Source organism: Sycon ciliatum, chromosome 1 (genome assembly GCF_964019385.1).
Source record: "Sycon ciliatum chromosome 1, ocSycCili1.1, whole genome shotgun sequence".
NCBI classification, from domain to species: domain Eukaryota; kingdom Metazoa; phylum Porifera; class Calcarea; order Leucosolenida; family Sycettidae; genus Sycon; species Sycon ciliatum.
The window spans coordinates 309129-329574 of NC_088643.1; the positions used below are offsets into that span (position 1 = coordinate 309129).

Sequence of the window (20446 nt, forward strand, 5' to 3'; positions counted from 1 at the left end):
ATGCATGATCCACGCCACTCCCGGGTTCACATCCAGGGAGACAGAGCCCGGGTTGTTGAAGTACGTCACGTCCCGGCGCCGGCCCTACCGCGTGTATGACGTCAACGGACTCTCGACCTCGACCTCAAACGAGTGAAAGCAGAAAGTAGGCTCGTGATATGAGACCCACGTCAGGATTATGTCAGATCAGTCAGTGCAATGAGTTGAGTGCATTCAACAAACTCTTTCAAAACGTTTCAAAAGTCGTGGACGTGGAGCTCCGGAGGTGATCAGTATCATAGGTGGGCTGCTTTTCATGATCGTGTTGTCACTTGACTAGTCACTTGTGTAAGTAGTTAGTTGTGGAATACTACTACAGATTGTGTGACTCACGCATTTCCTTCCGAAGTTACTTGTAAGATAAAAAAAATATCAGTCCGTAAATGAAGCAGTAATCCCTACAATGTAGATCAAGAGAAGCGAAGTTTTTATTTGCCTTTGTCACACCTGTTCGTCTCAGAAGCGAAGGAAGTTTCCTGCGTTGGCATCGTGAAAATGGCAGATTTAGTGCGGGTGCAAGCTGAGATCAGCGTGGATGGTATGACATGCAATTCGTGTGTGAAGTCCATAGAGCAAATGGTTGGCGATAGTGCTGGAGTCCAGAGCATCTCCGTTAGTCTGCAGGCCAAGAAAGCCACGGTTTGTTTTGATCCGGCTGCTGTCAGCGCCAGCACCATCGCAGAACGTATCGAGGATATGGGCTTTGATGCCAGTGTACTGAGCTCCACACAGACAAATGCTAGTAGTAGTAGCCTGGAAACTGTACACAAGGATCACGAGTGTGTTCTGAGCGTTACAGGAATGACGTGCCAGTCATGTGTGAAAGCTATTGAAGACCGGGTTGGAGGGCTGTCCGGTGTCAACTCGGTCGTCGTGTCGCTGGCCGAGGGAAGTGCCACCATCCGTCACACGCCCAGTATCGGCGCGGAAGAACTCAAAACCGTCGTGTACGATTTGGGATTCGACGTGGAAATCCGGAGCGACTCGTCCGCCGCCAATGCGCTGCAGCCACAGGCGTCGGCACTTCCTGTGTCCGGCGACAGTGGACTGCACATTGCCGTATTCTCGGTGGACGGAATGACGTGCCACTCTTGCGTGCGCAGCATCACGGACGTTCTCAACGAGCAGAGCGGCGTCATATCGGCCACTGTCAGCCTGGAGCGCAACCAGGCCGTTGTCAAGTTCCTGATCGAGGCGGTCGACGCCGACACTCTCTGCGCTGCTATCGAAGGCCGTGGATTCGACGCAATCACCGTATCATGCACGCCAGCAGGTAAGATCACACACGCACGTTTATAGCTCAGCCGGATAAGACGTCTTTTCCCATTATGCAATGGCCTTTGTACACGCGCAGTACATGAAGCCCAGAGTGTGCAGCTCGAATGGGTTGCTGTCATGATGTCATGATGTCATGATGTCATGATGTCATGATGAGATTCTGGGATTACATGTACAGTAAAACCTGTCTAGGAGACCACTCAGAAAAGGCGACCACCTGTCCAAGAAGACCACTGCAGCCAGGATCAAGGGAAGCTATTTCCAGTCAAATGACCCTGGATAAGGAGACCACCTGGTAACAGAGACCACATTTTGAAGGTCCCCTGAGCGGTCATCTTAGACAGGTTTCACTGTACATCATTTTAGTGATGTAGGGCATACAAGTAGGATTCAAGTGGATCTCCTGTTGCACAACTGCAGCTCAGTTCAATGTACGCACTACGCCACTTCCCGCCGCTTGTCTGCACCAACTATGACGTATTAAAGAGGTTCGACTGTACTGTAAAAAAAAAACATTCTGAGTGGAGACAGATTTTCTTCCACTTGACCTGGTGTATGGGAAAGCTCTGACTAGGTAGCACCCGCATTGAGCACGTGGATGATCTGTTGCCAAGGTTATCCTCTAACCGAAGCACCTTACATGTATATGCCATGTCAAGTGACTGATGTAGCATGACAATGCAGGGTCCTCAGAATACCGTATTTTCCAGTTACAAGTCGACCTGTTATGACCTAAAACTGAATTAAAAAGGGGTACCTTTTTTGACTTTCAACCGGGGTTCAACTGCTTTTGATCATATTGAAATTGAACCAGTAAATCGCGGCCCCAAGCATTGGGGGTTGACTTATAGCTGAGGTCGACTTTATATATAACCGATAAAATGCGGTAGTACTTTGAATTTTTCCATTGTACGTTATATCCAGAGTACTCTATAGTGAGGTTTCATTATACTCTTGCTCTACGGGAGTTTGTTTCACTTGTTTCCTGCATGTGTTGAGGACCAGCAATGGTATTTCAAATCTTTATTCTCACAATGGTGTTGGCGTTGTGCTCTTGTGCAATGGCAGTGGCAGCATCGCATAGCACCGACACCACAGATGTTGACGAGGCTGCGCCCGTCGTCGTCGCTACGAGCAAGCACGCCGCCGCTGCCGCTGGCTTGGCCGAGATCCAAACTAACAGCGTGGTGGACAGGGACAGTCCGGAAGCAATGTCGTTTGTTCAGTCACAGCGACGCACTACTGGCGTCCTGGTCACATCCAATGGCAGGAAGAAAAGAAAGCCGAAAGGGCAGCACGATCGACGTGTTCATTTCAACGGTGACGATCGTGTGATCTTGTTGGAGGATATGGGCCAGTGTGAAACTGTGACACGGCATGTGACTCTGCATGTAACGGGTATGACGTGTTCGTCGTGTGTAACCAAAGTAGAGAGAGTACTCAACGAGCATCCAGGTAAGTATGTGTGTGTGTGTGTGTGTGTGTGTGTGTGTGTGCACGTGTGTGTGTGTGTGCACGTGTGTGTGTGTGCACGTGTGTGTAGGGTGGGGCTTGTGCGGGCGTGTGTGTGCATGTAGCATGTATTGACGTGTTTGGTCCTAAGAGGCCTATGTGTGTTTGCTGGATTTTTGTCGCATAGTCTTGGACTCTTGGTGTGATTGTGTGAGTTTAGACACCAGTTGCTCCACTGCAATAAGTTATATATTTGTCTCGAGTGCTTTGTTGCCATGCACATCGTATGTATTTAAACTCCTGTGTGATTCTGTGTGTGTTTCTATCTGTTTATTTGTTTGTCTGTCTGTTTGTTTGTCTGTCTGTTTGTTTGTCTGTCTGTTTGTCTGCCTGTCTGTGTATGTGTATATGTGCAATCATTTCTATGTGTGCCTGGTGTATCTGTGTGTATGTGTACGTGTGTGTGTACGTGTGCGTGTGTGTGTATCTGTGTGTGTATGTGTGTGTGTACGTGTTTGTGCCCGTGCGCGCGCGCGCGCGCGTGTGTGTGTGTGTGTGTGTGTGTGTGTGTGTGTGTGTGTGTGTGTGTGTGTGTGTGTGTGTGTGTGTGTGTGTGAACGTGCAGGTATTTCAAGTGTGCGCGTTGCTCTGTTGACATGTCAGGCTGATGTTGCCTATCATCCTGGTCAGATCACTGCCGATGAGATTGCAGACAAGATAGCCGCAGTTGGTTTTGCCGCCAGAGTACTGGAGCAGCGCGCCTCGACAGCCAGCATACTGAACCTTGTGGTACGTTTGGACTTTATGTTTTGGTTTGGTTTGATTTCAGTTTACTGAGCAAACAGGTAAATACATCTAGTGATAAGGAGGTGGGTGAAGGAGACAGACAGACAGACAGACAGACAGGCAGACAGACAGACAGACAGACAGACAGACAGACAGACAGACAGACAGACAGACAGACAGACAGACAGACAGGGAGAGACAGATAGACAGGTGTTTGATGTTTTCATCTCTGTACACTTGTGTATGGATTGCATGGCATACATCTCATGTTTATACCACTCACGATGTATGCTTTATAGCTTTAATAGCTGCAGTATGGCCTTCTGTAGGACATGTCATTTTGTTGATGTTGCTTTCGCAGGTTGGCGGCATGACTTGTTCATCTTGTGTGAACGTCATTGAAGGCCGAGTCGCTAAGCTATCCGGAGTGAAGTCCATCACAGTCGGTCTATCCACCTCCAGTGCCCGAGTGGAGTATGATGCTAGCATTATCGGCCCGCGAGACATCATTGCCTGCATCACGGTGAGCGTACTGTACTGACCAGGGGAGTCCAACCTCCCCCCCCCCCCCAATAGTATCCCAAGGGGTTCAGGTGCAACTAATCATTCTTCACCCGTTTATTTTTGTTGCACAAGAATACACTTTCGGATTTTTGAAAGCTGTGGAATTGACCTAGGAAATTGTCTCGATCATCTTCTTGTAATTTCTGTCTGTGGTCTGGGAGTGTGCACTGGGTGTTTGAGACAATGCGTTCACTGTTGTATGGTGTTGCATTTTTCTGTGGTGTTTATGTGTGTTTTCAGGAGGCTGGCTTCACTGCGGAGTTGGCATGCGAGAGTGATCGTGTGTCGACGCTCAGTCACAAACAGGACATTGCAAAGTTAGTTCCGGCTGCTGCTGCTGCTGTGTGTGTGTGTGTGTGTGCACACGCGCGCGCGCGCGCGTGAGTGTGTGTGTGTTTGTTCAGTTTGTGTGGGCTAGCAGCCTAGCACACATGTGAATATACCGGCATGAGCTTGTTCATGAGTGCACTCTGTGCCACTACTAGTACTCTGTAGTCTGTACGGCGGCCATCATTTATTCCTATTCTTACTGCGGGACAGGAGAAGTCTGACTAGTTTGCTTCTTTTGTTTGGATTGATTGCGGTACCAACACCAACACCAAAACCAAGTGCACACTCTAACCTTACTGACCAGTACCAGTACTACAGTTATGGTAAAAGAAATCCGTGCCAGGGTCTGGAAGCAGCGCCACGGCCCCTGCTGCCCTCTGATGGGCTTTGGGACCGTGCAAGCTGTAATTGAAGTGGACACCCGATGTTGCTTTCGATTCGTGCGTTGGATTTCTTTGGCCACGGCTGTAGCTCTGCATTTGAAACAGTCATATCGTTTTAAAAACTGCAGCAAACTCTTCCTCTATGTATGCTAGCCTTCAGCGGGTGGTGTGGTTGGTGTTGTCATGGCTGGTGTGCGAATGGGATTGTCTCCAACCAAGGCGCTTTGTCAATTTGATCCCCCCCCCCAGCTGCAATCACATAGCTCTCTGCTCCCTTTCTCATTGCTGTGTGAAGAGGATTGGCTCTAATTAAGCCCTTTGTTAATTTGATCCCCCAGTGGCAATCGCCTACTCCCCCCCCCCCCCCCTTTCTCATGGCTGAACTGGCTACTGTGTACCCGCTACTACCCTGGACTTCGCATGTATTGGTTCATTAGTCTTGTTGTTAGCATTTGGTAGCGTGTACAGTGTGCTGTATAGCAGTGTGCGTGTGCAGTGTGCGTGTACTGTTGAGCTTGGCGAAATCCGACTCAAAAAGTGCGTACTCGTGTACTCAGTGCCCTCAGCTTGAACAACCCTTGGTGCCCTGGAAGTGGTACAGATGCGGCTGGACGCACACATGTACAAATAGCACAATGATGTAATCAGAACTGAACTGGTCCAGGCCACTCCAGAGCGCTAGTTTTGCATTTTGGGTCGGATTCCACGGAGCACAACTGTACATGTACTCGAAGTACATGATGTGTACTCACTCTACACTGTTGCATGTTTTTTGTGTAACTGTGCATGCGCGTGTAACAGTGCTCACGATATACTGTTCCATGTTTATTGTATAACTGTGTGCCTGCAGATGGCGCAAAGCGTTCCTGCTCTCATTGTTAACGGCAGTGCCGACGCTCATCATCTCCTTAGCTCTGCATCGACCGTGCCAGGCTACGTTTGTCATCGATGGCCTCTCCGTGCACAACCTGCTCTTGCTGATACTCTGCAGTATAGCACAGGTTAGGGCTGCTGGTGTTACGAGACGTGTGTGTGTGTGTGCGCACGTGAAGGTTTTCGTGTACCGTAATGTCGCGTATTAAAGCCTCGCTTATTCCTGTATAAGCCGATGTCAGCGCTAGGCTTCTATTCACATCAGGCTTCTATTCGAACCAGATTTTCTACGTGTATCAACACTAAAGCCAGGCTTGTGTGCCACCAGTGCATCTTGATAATCAGGCTGGTATTCGAAACAGGCTGGTATTCGAAACAGGCTTCTATATGACACAGGCAAGATACTGTGGTACATGTGCAGTGCTGGCCAAAGAAATCCAACCTCATGAATAAAATAGCACCGAGCGCTGTGCAGCCCTAGCACTACACATACTGGTTTCCGCACTCGAACGCAACGCTACTTTATTGATGGGGTTGGATTTCTCTGGCCAGCGCTGTACATGCACACATGCTATGTCATGTGACCTGCTCTTTACTGCACTACCTAGCACAACTCCCTGTGACCTGTTCTTTACTACACTACCTAGCACAACTCCCTGTGACCTGTTCTTTACTACACTACCTAGCATAACTCCCTGTGACCTGTTCTTTACTGCACTACCTAGCACAACTCCCTGTGACCTGTTCTTTACTACACTACCTAGCACAACTCCCTGTGACCTGTTCTTTACTACACTACCTAGCATAACTCCCTGTGACCTGTTCTTTACTGCACTACCTAGCATAACTCCCTGTGACCTGTTCTTTACTGCACTACCTAGCACAACTCCCTGTGACCTGTTCTTTACTGCACTACCTAGCATAACTCCCTGTGACCTGTTCTTTACTGCACTACCTAGCACAACTCCCTGTGACCTGTTCTTTACTGCACTACCTAGCACAACTCCCTGTGACCTGCTCTTTACTGCACTACCTAGCACAACTCCCTGTGACCTGTTCTTTACTGCACTACCTAGCACAACTCCCTGTGACCTGTTCTTTACTGCACTACCTAGCACAACTCCCTGTGACCTGTTCTTTACTGCACTACCTAGCACAACTCCCTGTGACCTGTTCTTTACTGCACTACCTAGCACAACTCCCTGTGACCTGTTCTTTACTGCACTACCTAGCACAACTCCCTGTGACCTGTTCTTTACTGCACTACCTAGCACAACTCCCTGTGACCTGTTCTTTACTGCACTACCTAGCACAACTCCCTGTGACCTGTTCTTTACTGCACTACCTAGCACAACTCCCTGTGACCTGTTCTTTACTGCACTACCTAGCACAACTCCCTGTGACCTGTTCTTTACTGCACTACCTAGCACAACTCCCTGTGACCTGTTCTTTACTGCACTACCTAGCACAACTCCCTGTGACCTGTTCTTTACTGCACTACCTAGCACAACTCCCTGTGACCTGTTCTTTACTGCACTACCTAGCACAACTCCCTGTGACCTGTTCTTTACTGCACTACCTAGCACAACTCCCTGTGACCTGTTCTTTACTGCACTACCTAGCACAACTCCCTGTGACCTGTTCTTTACTGCACTACCTAGCACAACTCCCTGTGACCTGTTCTTTACTGCACTACCTAGCACAACTCCCTGTGACCTGTTCTTTACTGCACTACCTAGCATAACTCCCTGTGACCTGTTCTTTACTGCACTACCTAGCATAACTCCCTGTGACCTGTTCTTTACTGCACTACCTAGCATAACTCCCTGTGACCTGTTCTTTACTGCACTACCTAGCATAACTCCCTGTGACCTGTTCTTTACTGCACTACCTAGCATAACTCCCTGTGACCTGTTCTTTACTGCACTACCTAGCATAACTCCCTGTGACCTGTTCTTTACTGCACTACCTAGCACAACTCCCTGTACAAGTGTCTCTAGTCCCAATGTGCAGCTTTCTGTCCTCCGCTGCTCACGTTTCATACCCATGTGATGATTGAAAGCACTCGATGCAAAGCTGTTGTGTGCTAAGGGTACTGTATGGCAATGCTGGTGTCTCTAGCGGTCTCTGCATGACATCGCTTCCAAATTCTCCTGTTGTTAGAGCCCAGATCACCTGCTGTCTTCTAATTACGAGTAGTGGTGAAACGAATATTCGAATATTAGAGTATTTGTCCGGTTGTCACATTCGAGTATTCTTTACGTCACATTCGTGTATTCGTTACGTCACTTCGAATGCAGTGCATACAGCCTGCCCTGTGACTTTGTACTTCATTCGCGCACATGTACGCGCCTACTGGACTGCCAATGTTAGGGGCCGTTTACATGAGAAAAATAAGCCCGGGCTTATTCAACCCTAGGCTTACGATAAGCCCGCCTTGATCAGTCACCCAGTCATTTTAGAGCGCGCGTTTACATGGTCAGGCGGGCTTATTCAGCTCGCCCCGAGCTGAACTAGCCCTACCCTTGACCCCCGAGCTTATCCAACCCCCAGGGCTTATTTTGTCATGTAAACGGTCAAGAAGGGCTTATAAGCGAGTTTTTCCGTATTTTTCGATTTTGCCTCGTGAACCTGAGAAAATGTGGCCGTGGACAGTGCGTCTCTTTTATTTATTTCTTGGTATGTTTTCTTCTGGTTTTTGTCCAGTGGAAGGTCCTAGCCCATCCTTCACCTTCTCGAAAAATAAGTGACAATTGGAAAGGCAGTAGAAACCTGAGCCGGCATTTCTTGATCCAAATTTCATCAAACACGAACATTTACCACTGCGTTCATGTGCGATTTGAAAAATATAATGCGCGCAGAACTCGCAGTCACTCACCTGAACTCAGCCCCGTACAACCGTCATGTAAACGGTTGAAAAATAAGCCCGAGGCGAATAAGCCCGGGCTTATTTTCCTCATGTAAACGGCCCCTTACACATGACATATTGAGCTTTCTGTGCATACTTGGGCTTTTTGGGCCTCCCTCTCCGCCCCCTCCCCCCCCCCCCCCTTGTGAAAGTGCAGTTTAAATATTGTATGTATGTATTTGTGTGTGTTCTTGGTTTGTAGTTTGGTGGCGGTCGTCATTTTTACTCGTCGGCGTACGCCTCACTGAAGCACCACTCCGCTAACATGGACGTGCTGATTGTACTGTCGACCACGCTAGCGTATGTCTACTCGGTACGTCTATCTATTGAACCCACGCAGTTTAATGGTTTCATTTTCGACAAGAGTACGCGGTGAATCGTTTAAACAGAATTTACGTGTTCGTATACCTACCTTGCATTCCGCAACTTTTGGTGTCTCGATGCGGTTTTGTGGTTGCATGTGTAGAATGGGTCTTCGGGTACCCATTTTGCAGATCACCATCTTCCGAGCCCCAGATACTGTATATCAACAACTATCCAGCTCATATCAATGACCGGCTATTTTCAGCCTGAGCCTTCGAGGCCTAAGATATGTTATGGCTGAATTTATTTGTTTGCAAGGTACTTCTGAAGTACACAGTTCTTCTAGAAGTATGAGCTGTGTCTGTATGTTCTGATCTGTTAGGTGGTGGTGGTGATATTTGCCTTGATGCGCAACGGTCCCAAAACACCGCACACCTTCTTCGAGACTGGTCCCATGCTGCTGACGTTCATCTCATTGGGACGCTGGCTGGAACATAAAGCCAAGGTATTGTGCAGCTTGTGTGCAACTTGTGTGGAGCTCTCTTCAATAGCATCAGGGAAATATGTGCACGGGTGCAGCGTAGAGACTCACTGGATGGTCATTCACGTCTGTATTACATCGCACATCATCTCTGCATGATCCCTCAGTGTGTGTTTTGTTTGATCATCAATTCTGAAAGGAGTTGATCGTCAAACTTCTTAGATGAATTGGCAAGCTCTCCCGATTGTCTTTTTCCCCACTTCAAATCAACTGATGTCGGTTGAAACCAGGCTGCTGGCGAACGTCGTAACCTTGTCAGCCTGTGAGTGTCTGCGGCAAGGACATATGCACAGTTTTGTGAGATGTGTTTGAGTCAAGTGTATGGATGATCTTTTTGGTACACCTCCAACTCGCAACACACAAAGTCCCCGGCTACACTATGAACCGTTGTACGTGGTGTAGCCGGGGACTTTGTGTGTTGCGAGTTGGAGGTGTAGTGGAAAGATGACAAAGCTACACTGGAGCTTCAAAGTTCTGAAAAAAATCGAAAAATGTATGGATGATGTTTGTGTATTTGTGTGTGTGTGTGTGTGTGTGTGTGTGTGTGTGTGTGTATGTGTGTCTGTCTGTGTGTGTCTGTGTCTCTGTGTGTGTCTGTGTGTGTGCATGTGTGTGTGTGTGTGTGTGTGTGTGTGTGTGTGTGTGTGTGTGTGTGTGTGTGTGTGTGTGTGTGTGTGTGTGTGTGTGTGTGTGTGTGTGTGTGTGTATGTGTGTGTGTGCATGCAGAGCAAGACATCGGATGCACTGGTGAAGCTGATGCAGCTGCAGGCACCCAGCGCCACCGTACTGGAATTTGGCGCGGACGGCTCTGTAACGTGAGTTTAACTTGCGCACACTGTATTTTTCTACTCCTTGTCTGCTAGTGAGCGTTGAGAATGAGTGAGAATCGTTACCGTTGGTACACATAAACCGGTCAACATTAGGAAATCGTTAAAATTGCGGCTCGTTAGAGTAGAGGCTTTTGCAGTAGTTGGACTTCACCTAGTGCAACTTTGCATGCATTTCCTGTGTACGCTGGGATTGGGCTTTTTGTGATCGATAATCGTTCAGGAAATGTGCCACATTTCAGGAGGAAGTACAACTGCTTGTATATTGGGCATTCAGTCAGTGCTACTGTTTTATAGGGAAATGTTTGCTCCAGTGTGCCTACACTGGAGCTTAAGTGCGGGGAGCAAATACTTTACTGTAAAATTATTGCCGGTGTTGCTACTACTTTGAAGTACTATTTGTTGTCACTGTTTCACTGCCTTTGTCTCTGCAGTAGTGAAGAATGTGCATTCCCTTAGTGTCTCAGTTTCGCTTGCCTTTGTCTGTGCACTTTCCTATACAATTATCGCCAACTTAGCTACCACTATTTTTGTCACTGTTTCACTTCCTCTGTTTGTCTCTGCAACAGTGGTGAAGAATGTGTAGAGACTGCTCTTCTTCAGCGTGGTGATGTTGTGAAGGTGTTGCCCGGTGAGAAGGTACCGGTGGACGGTGTCGTCGTCACCGGCTCTACATCGGTCGACGAGAGTATGCTGACGGGTGAGGAGGGTAACAACAACACTCTAATGCTGCCGAATAGTGTTTGGCCTCTGTTGCTGGCAGTGCTGCTGCTGCTGAGTCGGGTTTGGGCCCGGCTCCTGACAGTGTTTGGGCTCTGCTGCTTTCGCTGCTGCTCTTGAGAGTCTGTGTTTCTGATGTGCTGCGTTTTGGGGAAACCCCAGCTACTATGTTTCTTCTCTTTGATATGATGCCTGCACACGTGACCTCAAATAGCGCTTGCACGTACATGTATATGTACATGTACCCTTGTTTATTCCATGCATGCTAGTGGCCATGTTTAGTCTGTCACTTTACTGTGGAGTGTAGATTGCATTATGGATAGTACCATGGTTACATCCTGCTCACCAGCCCTAACCCCGGCCCAGAGCTTGCCCAGTGCTGTTTAGGACTTGCTTGTACTGATATGTGCTTCTCCTGGGTGCTTGCCTTCCCCGCCCTGTTTCGTAGGTGAATCACGTCCAGTCACCAAGACGGTATCTGATAAAGTGTTTGGCGGCTCTGTTAACCAGCATGGGTCCATCACCGTCCGAGCATCTCATGTTGGTGCCGACTCCGCCATTGCACAGATCGTCAAGCTGGTCGAAGACGCGCAGACCTCCAAGGTAAACACCGCTGCTTAGCCTAGTATACCGGAGTGTCTTGTATTAAAGCCTGTCTCATATAGAAGCCTGTTTTGAATACAAGCCTGATTTTCAACATACATTGTCGGCACATAAGCCTAGTTTTAGTGTTGACATACCTAGAGATACCTGGTTTGAATATAAGCCTGGCCCTGCCGTCGGCTCCTGCAGGAATAAACCCGGCTTTAATACGCGACATTACGGTACACAGTGATCCTTACCGATGAAGAACACCGTTGAGACGAACTTTCGGTTGAAAAGTCTCCAATGGTCACAGGTTTGAGGAATAATGAATATTCATCTATCATTATATGACTACTCTCAGTTGCATGGGTTCACAAGGAATGCCACAACAGTTTGGCGATCTACTTTTGTGTGCTGCTCATCTTTAGTTGGACCATTGCTGGGATGTGATTGTGTGGGTGATCAAGCTCTTGTCAAATGTGAAGACTGGTATTGTACTGTTCGCAGATGTAGTTTCAATGTAGGGCTTGTTCTGCTTGGTTATCATGCATGGATCACTTTGTTTGATGTTTTTGTTGTTGTGTGCTTTTGTGTGTGTGTGTGTGTGTGTGTGTGTGTGTGTGTGTGTGTGTGTGTGTGTGTATGTATGTGTGTTTGTGTGTGTGTGTCTCTCTCAGGCCCCTATTCAACGCTTTGCTGACAAGCTGGCTTCTGTGTTTGTACCAGCCATTATCTCGCTCTCTGTGCTGACGTTTGTCATCTGGATGACGATAGGGCTGCTTCACCCATCCGCCTTGGAACAGGTTGGTGATGTGCCATGAGCTGTGCATGGCTTCCCCAGTGCTTTAACCTCACATTCATTCATGCATGCACGCACTGCACCATGTGGCATGAACTATGCTTGACTTCATCATTGCTTTCATCTCACAATTCTAACTGCAAGTACATTAGAGCTCCCCTTATTCGGGCGTGTTGGGACCGGGCACTGCCCGTGACAAGGAGCATTCACACTGATTGCTGGGATGTTATTTCCAGTCGGGTGACCCTGGATAAGGCGGCCATCCCTGTACACGATGGCCACGTGTAAGGTCCCTTGAGCAGTCATCGGCTTAGACAGGTTTTACTGTACATATTATGTATTCCAATCTGAGATTTATTTTGTGTTGTCAGACCTAGACTTGGTTTTATGCGTGTTTGTGTTAAGTAGGCTCCACTGTTTTGCTGATGTGCGTGTGTACGTTGCTGTCTGCCCTTGTCGTTGCTGCTGTTGCTTCTGCTTCTGCTGCTGCTGTTGCTGCTGCTGCTGCTGCTGCTGCTGCTGCTTCTGCAGTCGTTCAACAACTGTACACTGAGCAGCGCGGAGGACCACTCTGAGGAGTTCCTCAGCTTCCAGGTGGCGTCGATGGCTGCCATTGCTGTGCTCTGTGTCTCGTGTCCGTGTGCACTGGGTCTGGCCACACCGACGGCTGTCATGGTTGGTACCGGTGTGGGCGCGCAGAACGGAATACTCATCAAGGGCGGTGAGCCGCTGGAGACTGCACACAAGGTATGTCAAACAGTCCTTTCACTTGGGTGAAGGAAACCCTGCTCTTTGTAACTACCGCTTGCTAAGGGGGGGGGGGGGGGGGGGCTGTTGTTCTCATGTCAGATATGTGAGAAAGTGTCATTTTCTGTGGTGTCATCAGCGAGAGGCGTAGCACGGTGGGTAGCCCCGGTTGAAGAAGTGAGAAAAATCGTTGACCCTGTTGTGTTGTTTCGTTCCTCAATCCTCACTTTCAACAAAGTCATTCAAGTGTGTCATGCTTTATGCAGTCCCCAGCTCTTCCACTCTTTTGGCTGTCTTTTTTCTTCCATTGCCATGCACTGCTCACCTTTGACAGTTGCATTTCTTTTGTTTCCGTATGATTCTCTTCGGTTGGGTGATTTCTTGTTTGCGAAAATGCTTGATGTGAATAAGTCGTAAGGTTCTTGCAATGCTACAATGTAGATAACAATCACAAAGTAAGTATGGAAATGAAATGTATAAATGTGAACAGTGTTTTGACCAGTTTGTGTGCATATGTCTGCCTGTCCATCTGTCTGTCTGTATGTCTGTCTGTCTGTATGTCTGTCTGTATGTCTGTCTGTATGTCTGTATGTATGTACGTAATCACGTAGGTGGACACGGTTGTGTTTGACAAGACGGGCACGCTGACGGCAAGCCAGCAGACAGTCCAGAAAGTCATTTACCTTTCTGATGACACAGCACTCTTGCCACAGTCCACGATCCTTGCTGCTGTGGCTACTGCTGAATCGGATAGTGAACACTCCATTGGCAGAGCTATTGCCGTGTATGGCAAGAAGGTATGGCACAGGGCATGACCAGTTGTACTGTCGCCGACATTGAAACCCGTTGAGAAGTCAAGCGGCCACGGGGCGCTGGCCTTGCAGCCGCTGTGAGCACTGCCAGTGGTCCATGTGTACAGTATGTACATGAACTACAGATACAGTACATGTGCACGCTAAAAGCAGTAACAGTGCCGGCCCCGGTCATCCCATCGCATTTCAATGTACACGACCATGTCTATTTTAAGTTTAACATCGTGCAGTTTGATACCAGAGCATCCTATGCATGTCGCGTAGCCTCATTTCTCTTATCTACGGCACTTGCCCGCAGCTTTGGCCGCTCAGCATTTGATTTTGTCCATGTTGTGTAAGAAACGAGAATCAAGCAATCAGTGCGGAAGGAAATGTCAAAGTCGTACGCTTGGCATCGTCAAGTTTAGTGTGAAATTTCCTGTCGCAGAATTTGCAGCATGCTGAGACTGAGTAAAATTTCCTTCTCCCAGACGAGTACTTAAATGGATTTTCTTCCTTGCAGTGGACAGTGTTCTTGTTGTTTCTGCCCCTGTCCCCATAGCAACTTGGCGTGGATACTGTTGGCAAGGTGTCCGGTTTCACGGCGACACCCGGTCTTGGCATAGCCTGTACAGTGGAGGGACTGGACACAATGTTGTCTCGCTCAGCATCACCATCATCATCACCGCCACCAGACGGTAAGGAGCCATCCGGCATTATCAATAATTTTCATGAAACAGAAAGTTTAGTTATGACCCTCCGTGCGCTTTCTTTGTGAGGAAGTCAGAAACGAAAATAGAGTTTGTGAGGAGACTGAGCTGTTTGGTCACTGTGTCATTGTGTAGTCGGAAATGTACTTGATGTTCCAGCCTGTTTCTCGTGCCTTATTTTGCTGTTGGTTACTACCTCTATGTCATTGCTAACCTCAGCTGGAAAACAGTATAACGTACTGGTCGGTAACCGTCGCTGGATGGAGCAACACAACGTCGCCATCAGCCAAGCCGTCGACTCACGACTAGCCACGCACGAACAGCAGCAATCCACCGTTGTTCTCGTTGCCGTTGACAACAGACCGGCGGCGGCTGTGATCCTAGCGGCACAGCTCAAGAAAGAAGCTCAGCAGGTGGTGGCTGCATTGAAGTCGATGAAGCTCAACGTTGTCATGTTGACTGGAGATAATTCTCGCACGGCCAATGCCCTAGCCAAACAGGTCAGTACTGTAAAACCTGGAATTTTAGGTGTATTGAAATTTCGGTGTCGGAGACCTGCCAGGTTTCAGGTGTAACTTAGAATTCGGTGACCAACATTCCCTTCGCATACAGTACATACTACTGTGTCATTTAGGTGTAATCTAAATTTAGGTGCCTGGTATTTCTACCGAAATTGCCGCCGTTAATGGTGAACTATTAAGACATGAATGGAACCTTTTCACTCACAGATGCGTAGAGCTCAATTCTGAGTAATACCGTACTCGCGTGATCAGAGCCCTCTCTCGTGTGCCCGCTACCAATTGCCTGTATGATGAGTAGCTGTGTGTGTGCGTGTGTGTGTGTGTGTGTGTGTGTATGCCTGTCTGTGTTTGTGTGCGTGCGTACGTGTATTTGTGTCTGTGTATGTGTATGTTTGTATGTCTTGCTCCTCCATGACATGTAGTTGGGTATCACGGATGTCCATTCCGAAGTACTTCCCGGTGACAAGGTGAGCGTAGTGAATCAACTACAGCGCAGTGGACACGTCGTGGCCATGGTCGGAGACGGGGTCAACGACTCACCAGCCCTGGCGCAGGCCGACGTCGGTGTTGCCGTGGGAACGGGCACGGACGTAGCTGTGGAAGCCGCCGACATTGTCCTTATCAGAGTAAGTGACATCATGACATGAATACTAGTACCGGAGTGGTTTCATATCTGTCACGTGACTATTAGAGGGGACAGCCATGTTGATTCCAACTCCAGTCAACCCGTGCGTCTATGGGTCACATGATGTCGGCCATGTTGGTTCCACTGTCCGCAATCCACATGCCAAGGTCACTTTCTTCACAAACTTTGTCACATGACATTGACACAGCATTGGCATGCATGTGTGCCTGTTCTTCCTGTACATAGGATGACCTCAGTGATGTGATATACGCCATAGACCTCAGCAGTCATACCGTGCGGCGTATTCGCTACAATTTCTTCTGGGCCCTGATCTACAACATGCTGGCTATACCGATAGCCGCTGGTATCCTTGCGCCGGTCGGTATTCTTCTCCAGCCCTGGATGGCCAGCGCCGGCATGGCTATGTCCTCACTCTCTGTCGTCTCCTCTTCTCTCCTCCTCAAACGGTTAGTTTCAGGTGTTGTTGTTGTTTGAAATCTATTATTCTCACGATGGTTGTTGTGGTTGTTGTCGTCGTCGTCGTTGTTGTTGTGTTGCATAATGGTTAGGTCCAGATCACGGTGTGAGCCCTAGTCACTCAGTAGAGTAGAGTCGAGCGAGCTGTACTCCCGGTGTCGAGAGGCGGGTCCATACCTGTGTATAGCAATCCCTTCGTGTCCCCCCCCCCCCCCCCCCAGACAAACTCAATCCAGTAGTAGCAAGAGTAATAACCCCCCAAGAGTGTGCAACTCTGAACATGGGGTCCCGACGGCGACTCTCACACCACATGTTCCAAGTGCATTGTGTACTACATGTACAAACAATGAAGGATAGCATGCGCGCAATCCGAATATCTGCCATGAATCCCATGATCATGCTGGCGAGTTGCATAAGCGCAGTGAGCTTTTGTCACAGAGAGTGCTACAGCCTACTGTAGTACAAATAAATACTCCTAACTGTGAAAAATATACTTTCTATCAAATAATGCAACTCCTACACTATTTTTATTACTCCACTGCTCGCTAAAAACTGGCTGGCAACGTACACCGGGAACACTACACAACGTGATGTGAGTTTTCGCCGTCGGCAAATCCTGTAGAAAATGTATCAGGAGTTGCACATTCTTGGGAGCTTATTTACTCTTGGTATTAGCAAGAGTACATAACCCCCCAGAGTGTGCAACACCTGATCCAGCTCTGCATAGGGTCTTGGTCGAGCGTAATCGGATCTTTGCGTCATAATACCGTACACATCTGAGGGGAACCCGGGGAGTCGCGGGTAGTCTCGGATCGAAAACAGCGATGCCCTGCCTCGAGACCGGCCTTGCGCTTGTGTGGAGTGTACACATGACATCAGAAGATCCGACTATGCTCGACCAAGACCCTATGCAGAGCTGGATCAGGCGTTGCACACTCTGGGGGGGGGGGGGGGGGGGGGGGGTATTTACTCTTGGTAGTAGCCATCCAGCTCAAAGATACTTTGAAGTCATAAAGATAGTTAGGTGCTGGGTAATATTCTGCATCTCTGGGCTAGCAAGGTGCGATTTGAACCCAGTCCTCCATTGGGATGTCATGATGATATTTGAGTACATGTACAATTTTATGCTTGGAATATTGTCTCGTGTAGATATCGCAAGCCCAAGCTAGAAGATGTAGGTGTACAATCTCACTTTGTCTTCGCCGACTGGCCATCATCAGTGTGCATGATGCGCTCCTCTCACCAGTATCAAGCAGTAAGAATGGACGAAGAAGTATAGTCTACTGGCGTATGCTGTTATCACCCCCCAACCCCCCCCCCCCCCCCCCCTCCCCCGCACCGTGTTTGGCGCTACTTGATGTGCGAGATGATCTGTCCGACTTGAGTGCTCAATTTTTTGTTATGTTGTCCGAGCCTCTATTTATAATTCTATTTTTAAGAACTTCCCGTGAAGTTGTATTGAATTTTTTTAGAGATGGTCGAGCTGGTGGCTTTTGCTGCGCAGCTGAACATGTCACCTTGGTTTGCTGGTCAAATCTTATACCCTATATTGTACGTACCGATGCTGTTGTGTACCGCCGTCGCTGGGTAGGTATGTTGCCATGGTTACATCCAGTTGTCTTTCACATTGTACCTCTCTTATCTTCTCATTATCTGTGTGTGTGTTTTACCAAGCTTTCGTTTATTCTTGGTTCATGCTGGCATGGGTCACACACAGTCACTTGCACACACCACACGGCGTCTGTGCTGCTGGGCATAGCTAGCGCTTGCTGTGTCCACCCGCTTCCCCCGGATTTACTTCCCTCCATCGCGCTCTGCTGCGTACCGGAGCGCATGCGGTACGAGCTATGATGCCAGTGGCTACACTCTTCCACATAGCGTTGCACGCACAGTCTTCCCTTTTTCACCTCCATCAAACTGATAAGATCATAAATTTAGTGCTGTTGTTGGTAAATGTTGTTAAAAAAATCAAATACATCTCTGAGTTTCATATTTATCACGCTCTTAGCGCTTATCGGGTGGCTCTATTCGTGTCAGGAGTACACACACGCTAACCGCTCCACCATAGACATAGTATTTTTCGTACTTCTATTTTTTTGCAATTCATGTACAGCATTGGGCAATTCATGTACATGTATAATTATATTCTAGTTTTTTTATCTGCTGAATAGTAGTTATCTAGCATAGGCAACACACGGTTATTTGCCTCAAACTGCTTGAAACCATCTGGGCACACTGCTCGAGCAACTCAATTGGTGCACAATGATGTCACTAGTACTTTGAAGCGTGTTTTTATTGGCCGCATAAGGCCATCATTTTTTATATCTATGTTTCGCGTCAGTTCAACTTCCAGAATCATATGCGAGAGGTGGAAAAAAATAAAAAGTTGCAAAATAATAAAAAAAAGCTCATCAGAGGTGTATAGAATTAGCTAGAGCTGTACATAGCACAATGGTTCGTTCATGTTGTACATTCGAAAGAAAAGTCGTGCGTCGAAGGACAAAGTTTGGGTTTTTGAGCATGAGTAAATATTCACTTTGGACAGAGGAGGCAACCGCCCATACTGTTCGCTGGATTATTGTACTCAGACTTCAGCAGCGGTGTAAAGAGCTCCGGAATGACGCATCCTCTCAGCTTGAAGCAATCGATGCGGTCTGGTGTAAGCTCATACTAGTCATAGAATACTGCTCGCAGATGCCGACGATTTACGAACGCCAGCGCCGGCCTCAAGGCCATTTCTGAATCTCAGCTTCGCCGTATGCAACCAGTCCACACTCATGACTCATACTGGATCGTGCGATCGTACACCTGGTACACTCACCGTGCATGTTCGATTTTTTTATTTTTTTCCGAAAAAAATCAAAACGTATGCGTGCGGACGACGCGAAACATAGATATAAAAAATGATGGCCTAAAACGATGATGCAAAGAAAGAATAGGACACCGGAAATATAATGCTGGGTTTGAAAGAAGAAGAAAGGTGTATTGTACTACTGTGGTGACATTGTGTATCACTTGTGCTTTTGGTCCAGTGTGGTAGTTGCCGTGTGCATGCCTGGGTGAGGTCGTCGGGGTGCGCTGGACCGGATAGCATTGCTTTGCTTTGTCCGCATGGCAATCAGAATGCCAAAACAGGCACGGGCAGTGTGTGAGCCAGGGAGTTGTGATAGACTCTATACATGTACACAAGAGTACATAACCCCCCAGAGTGTGCAACTCCCACATACCCTGCTGTCCCGACAGAATTTCAAGTTGACGTCATTATTTATGACGCAATGCTCCTTGCACCAGTGATTTACAACATGTGTACGGGTGTCAACGCATCACACGTTTTTCTTTGTAATTATTTGTACAGGATCGATCGGCTTCGGTCAACCACAGGTTCCGGATTCGTCTGATAGTCCGTGTACAGTGCGCACTGCATCATCAAAATGACGTCAACTTGAAATTCTGTCGGGACAGCACCCATAGTGGAGTTGCACACTCTTTGGGGGTTATGTACTCTTGATGTACAACTAGCTGTCTGGTGTGAACTGATGGGTCCAGTGGAAAAGTGGGTGTGGATTGCAAGAAACAATTTTCTGTAGCAGTGTCGGTGCATCGATGGTGATCATTACTGTATGAGTCGCTGTACAACCAGCGTACTCTTGATCTAAAAATTAATAAAACGAGTCAGCTCACTTCTTTTACTGAGACTGTGAGAGTCTAGCCATAATGGTTAGACGAGAAGACAGAAATGCCTGTTGTGTATCTGGTTTGGTGAAGTAAAACAAAACAGACATGCAATCTACTACTTGACTACACTTGTTTCCAGGGTGACAAGGAATGCAAAAGAAAAAGACGAAAAAAGGAAAGAAAAAAAGAATCAACCATCGCAGTGAACAGGATTCGAACCTGTGCGGGCAGAGCCCAATTGATTTCGAGTCAATCGCCTTAACCACTCGGCCACCACTGCGTCGCCTTTCCCTCTCAGTTCTAGCGTTGTTTTGTTGGCAGATCTGCAGAGTGTCGTGCTGCATGCAGCAGCAGTGCATGTAGAGCGAAGACGTGCAGTGCACTATGCAGTCACAACTATTGTGTGTTGTCTACTGTTGATTCAACTTCAAGAACAAGAAGCCTGATTCAGTGATTGTCATGATCCTTTCTCCTATTTTTTTCCAAGCGTCTCTGAACACGGCACAACACAC

At 48.0% G+C, this 20446-nt stretch overlaps 1 protein-coding gene and 1 non-coding gene across 2 annotated transcripts; one reads left to right on the plus strand and one right to left on the minus strand.

Annotated features, from left to right (window-relative positions):
- Nucleotides 1–229: 229 nt before the first annotated feature.
- LOC135809549 (copper-transporting ATPase 2-like) lies at nt 230–18511 on the plus strand. The gene is made up of 19 exons (XM_065322919.1): nt 230–1312; nt 2386–2772; nt 3395–3558; nt 3917–4078; nt 4360–4436; nt 5683–5833; nt 8816–8926; nt 9299–9421; nt 10184–10272; nt 10854–10984; nt 11453–11607; nt 12267–12392; nt 12920–13135; nt 13747–13932; nt 14489–14624; nt 14856–15136; nt 15580–15783; nt 16029–16249; nt 17409–18511. The coding sequence occupies exons 1-19, from the start codon at nt 535–537 to the stop codon at nt 17536–17538; spliced, it is 3828 nt and encodes a 1275-aa protein (XP_065178991.1). The 5' UTR covers nt 230–534; the 3' UTR covers nt 17539–18511.
- A 1621-nt stretch (nt 18512–20132) lies between these two features.
- Nucleotides 20133–20214, minus strand: Trnas-cga (transfer RNA serine (anticodon CGA)). The gene has a single exon. It is a non-coding gene; the product is annotated as a tRNA-Ser (tRNA).
- Nucleotides 20215–20446: the final 232 nt, after the last annotated feature.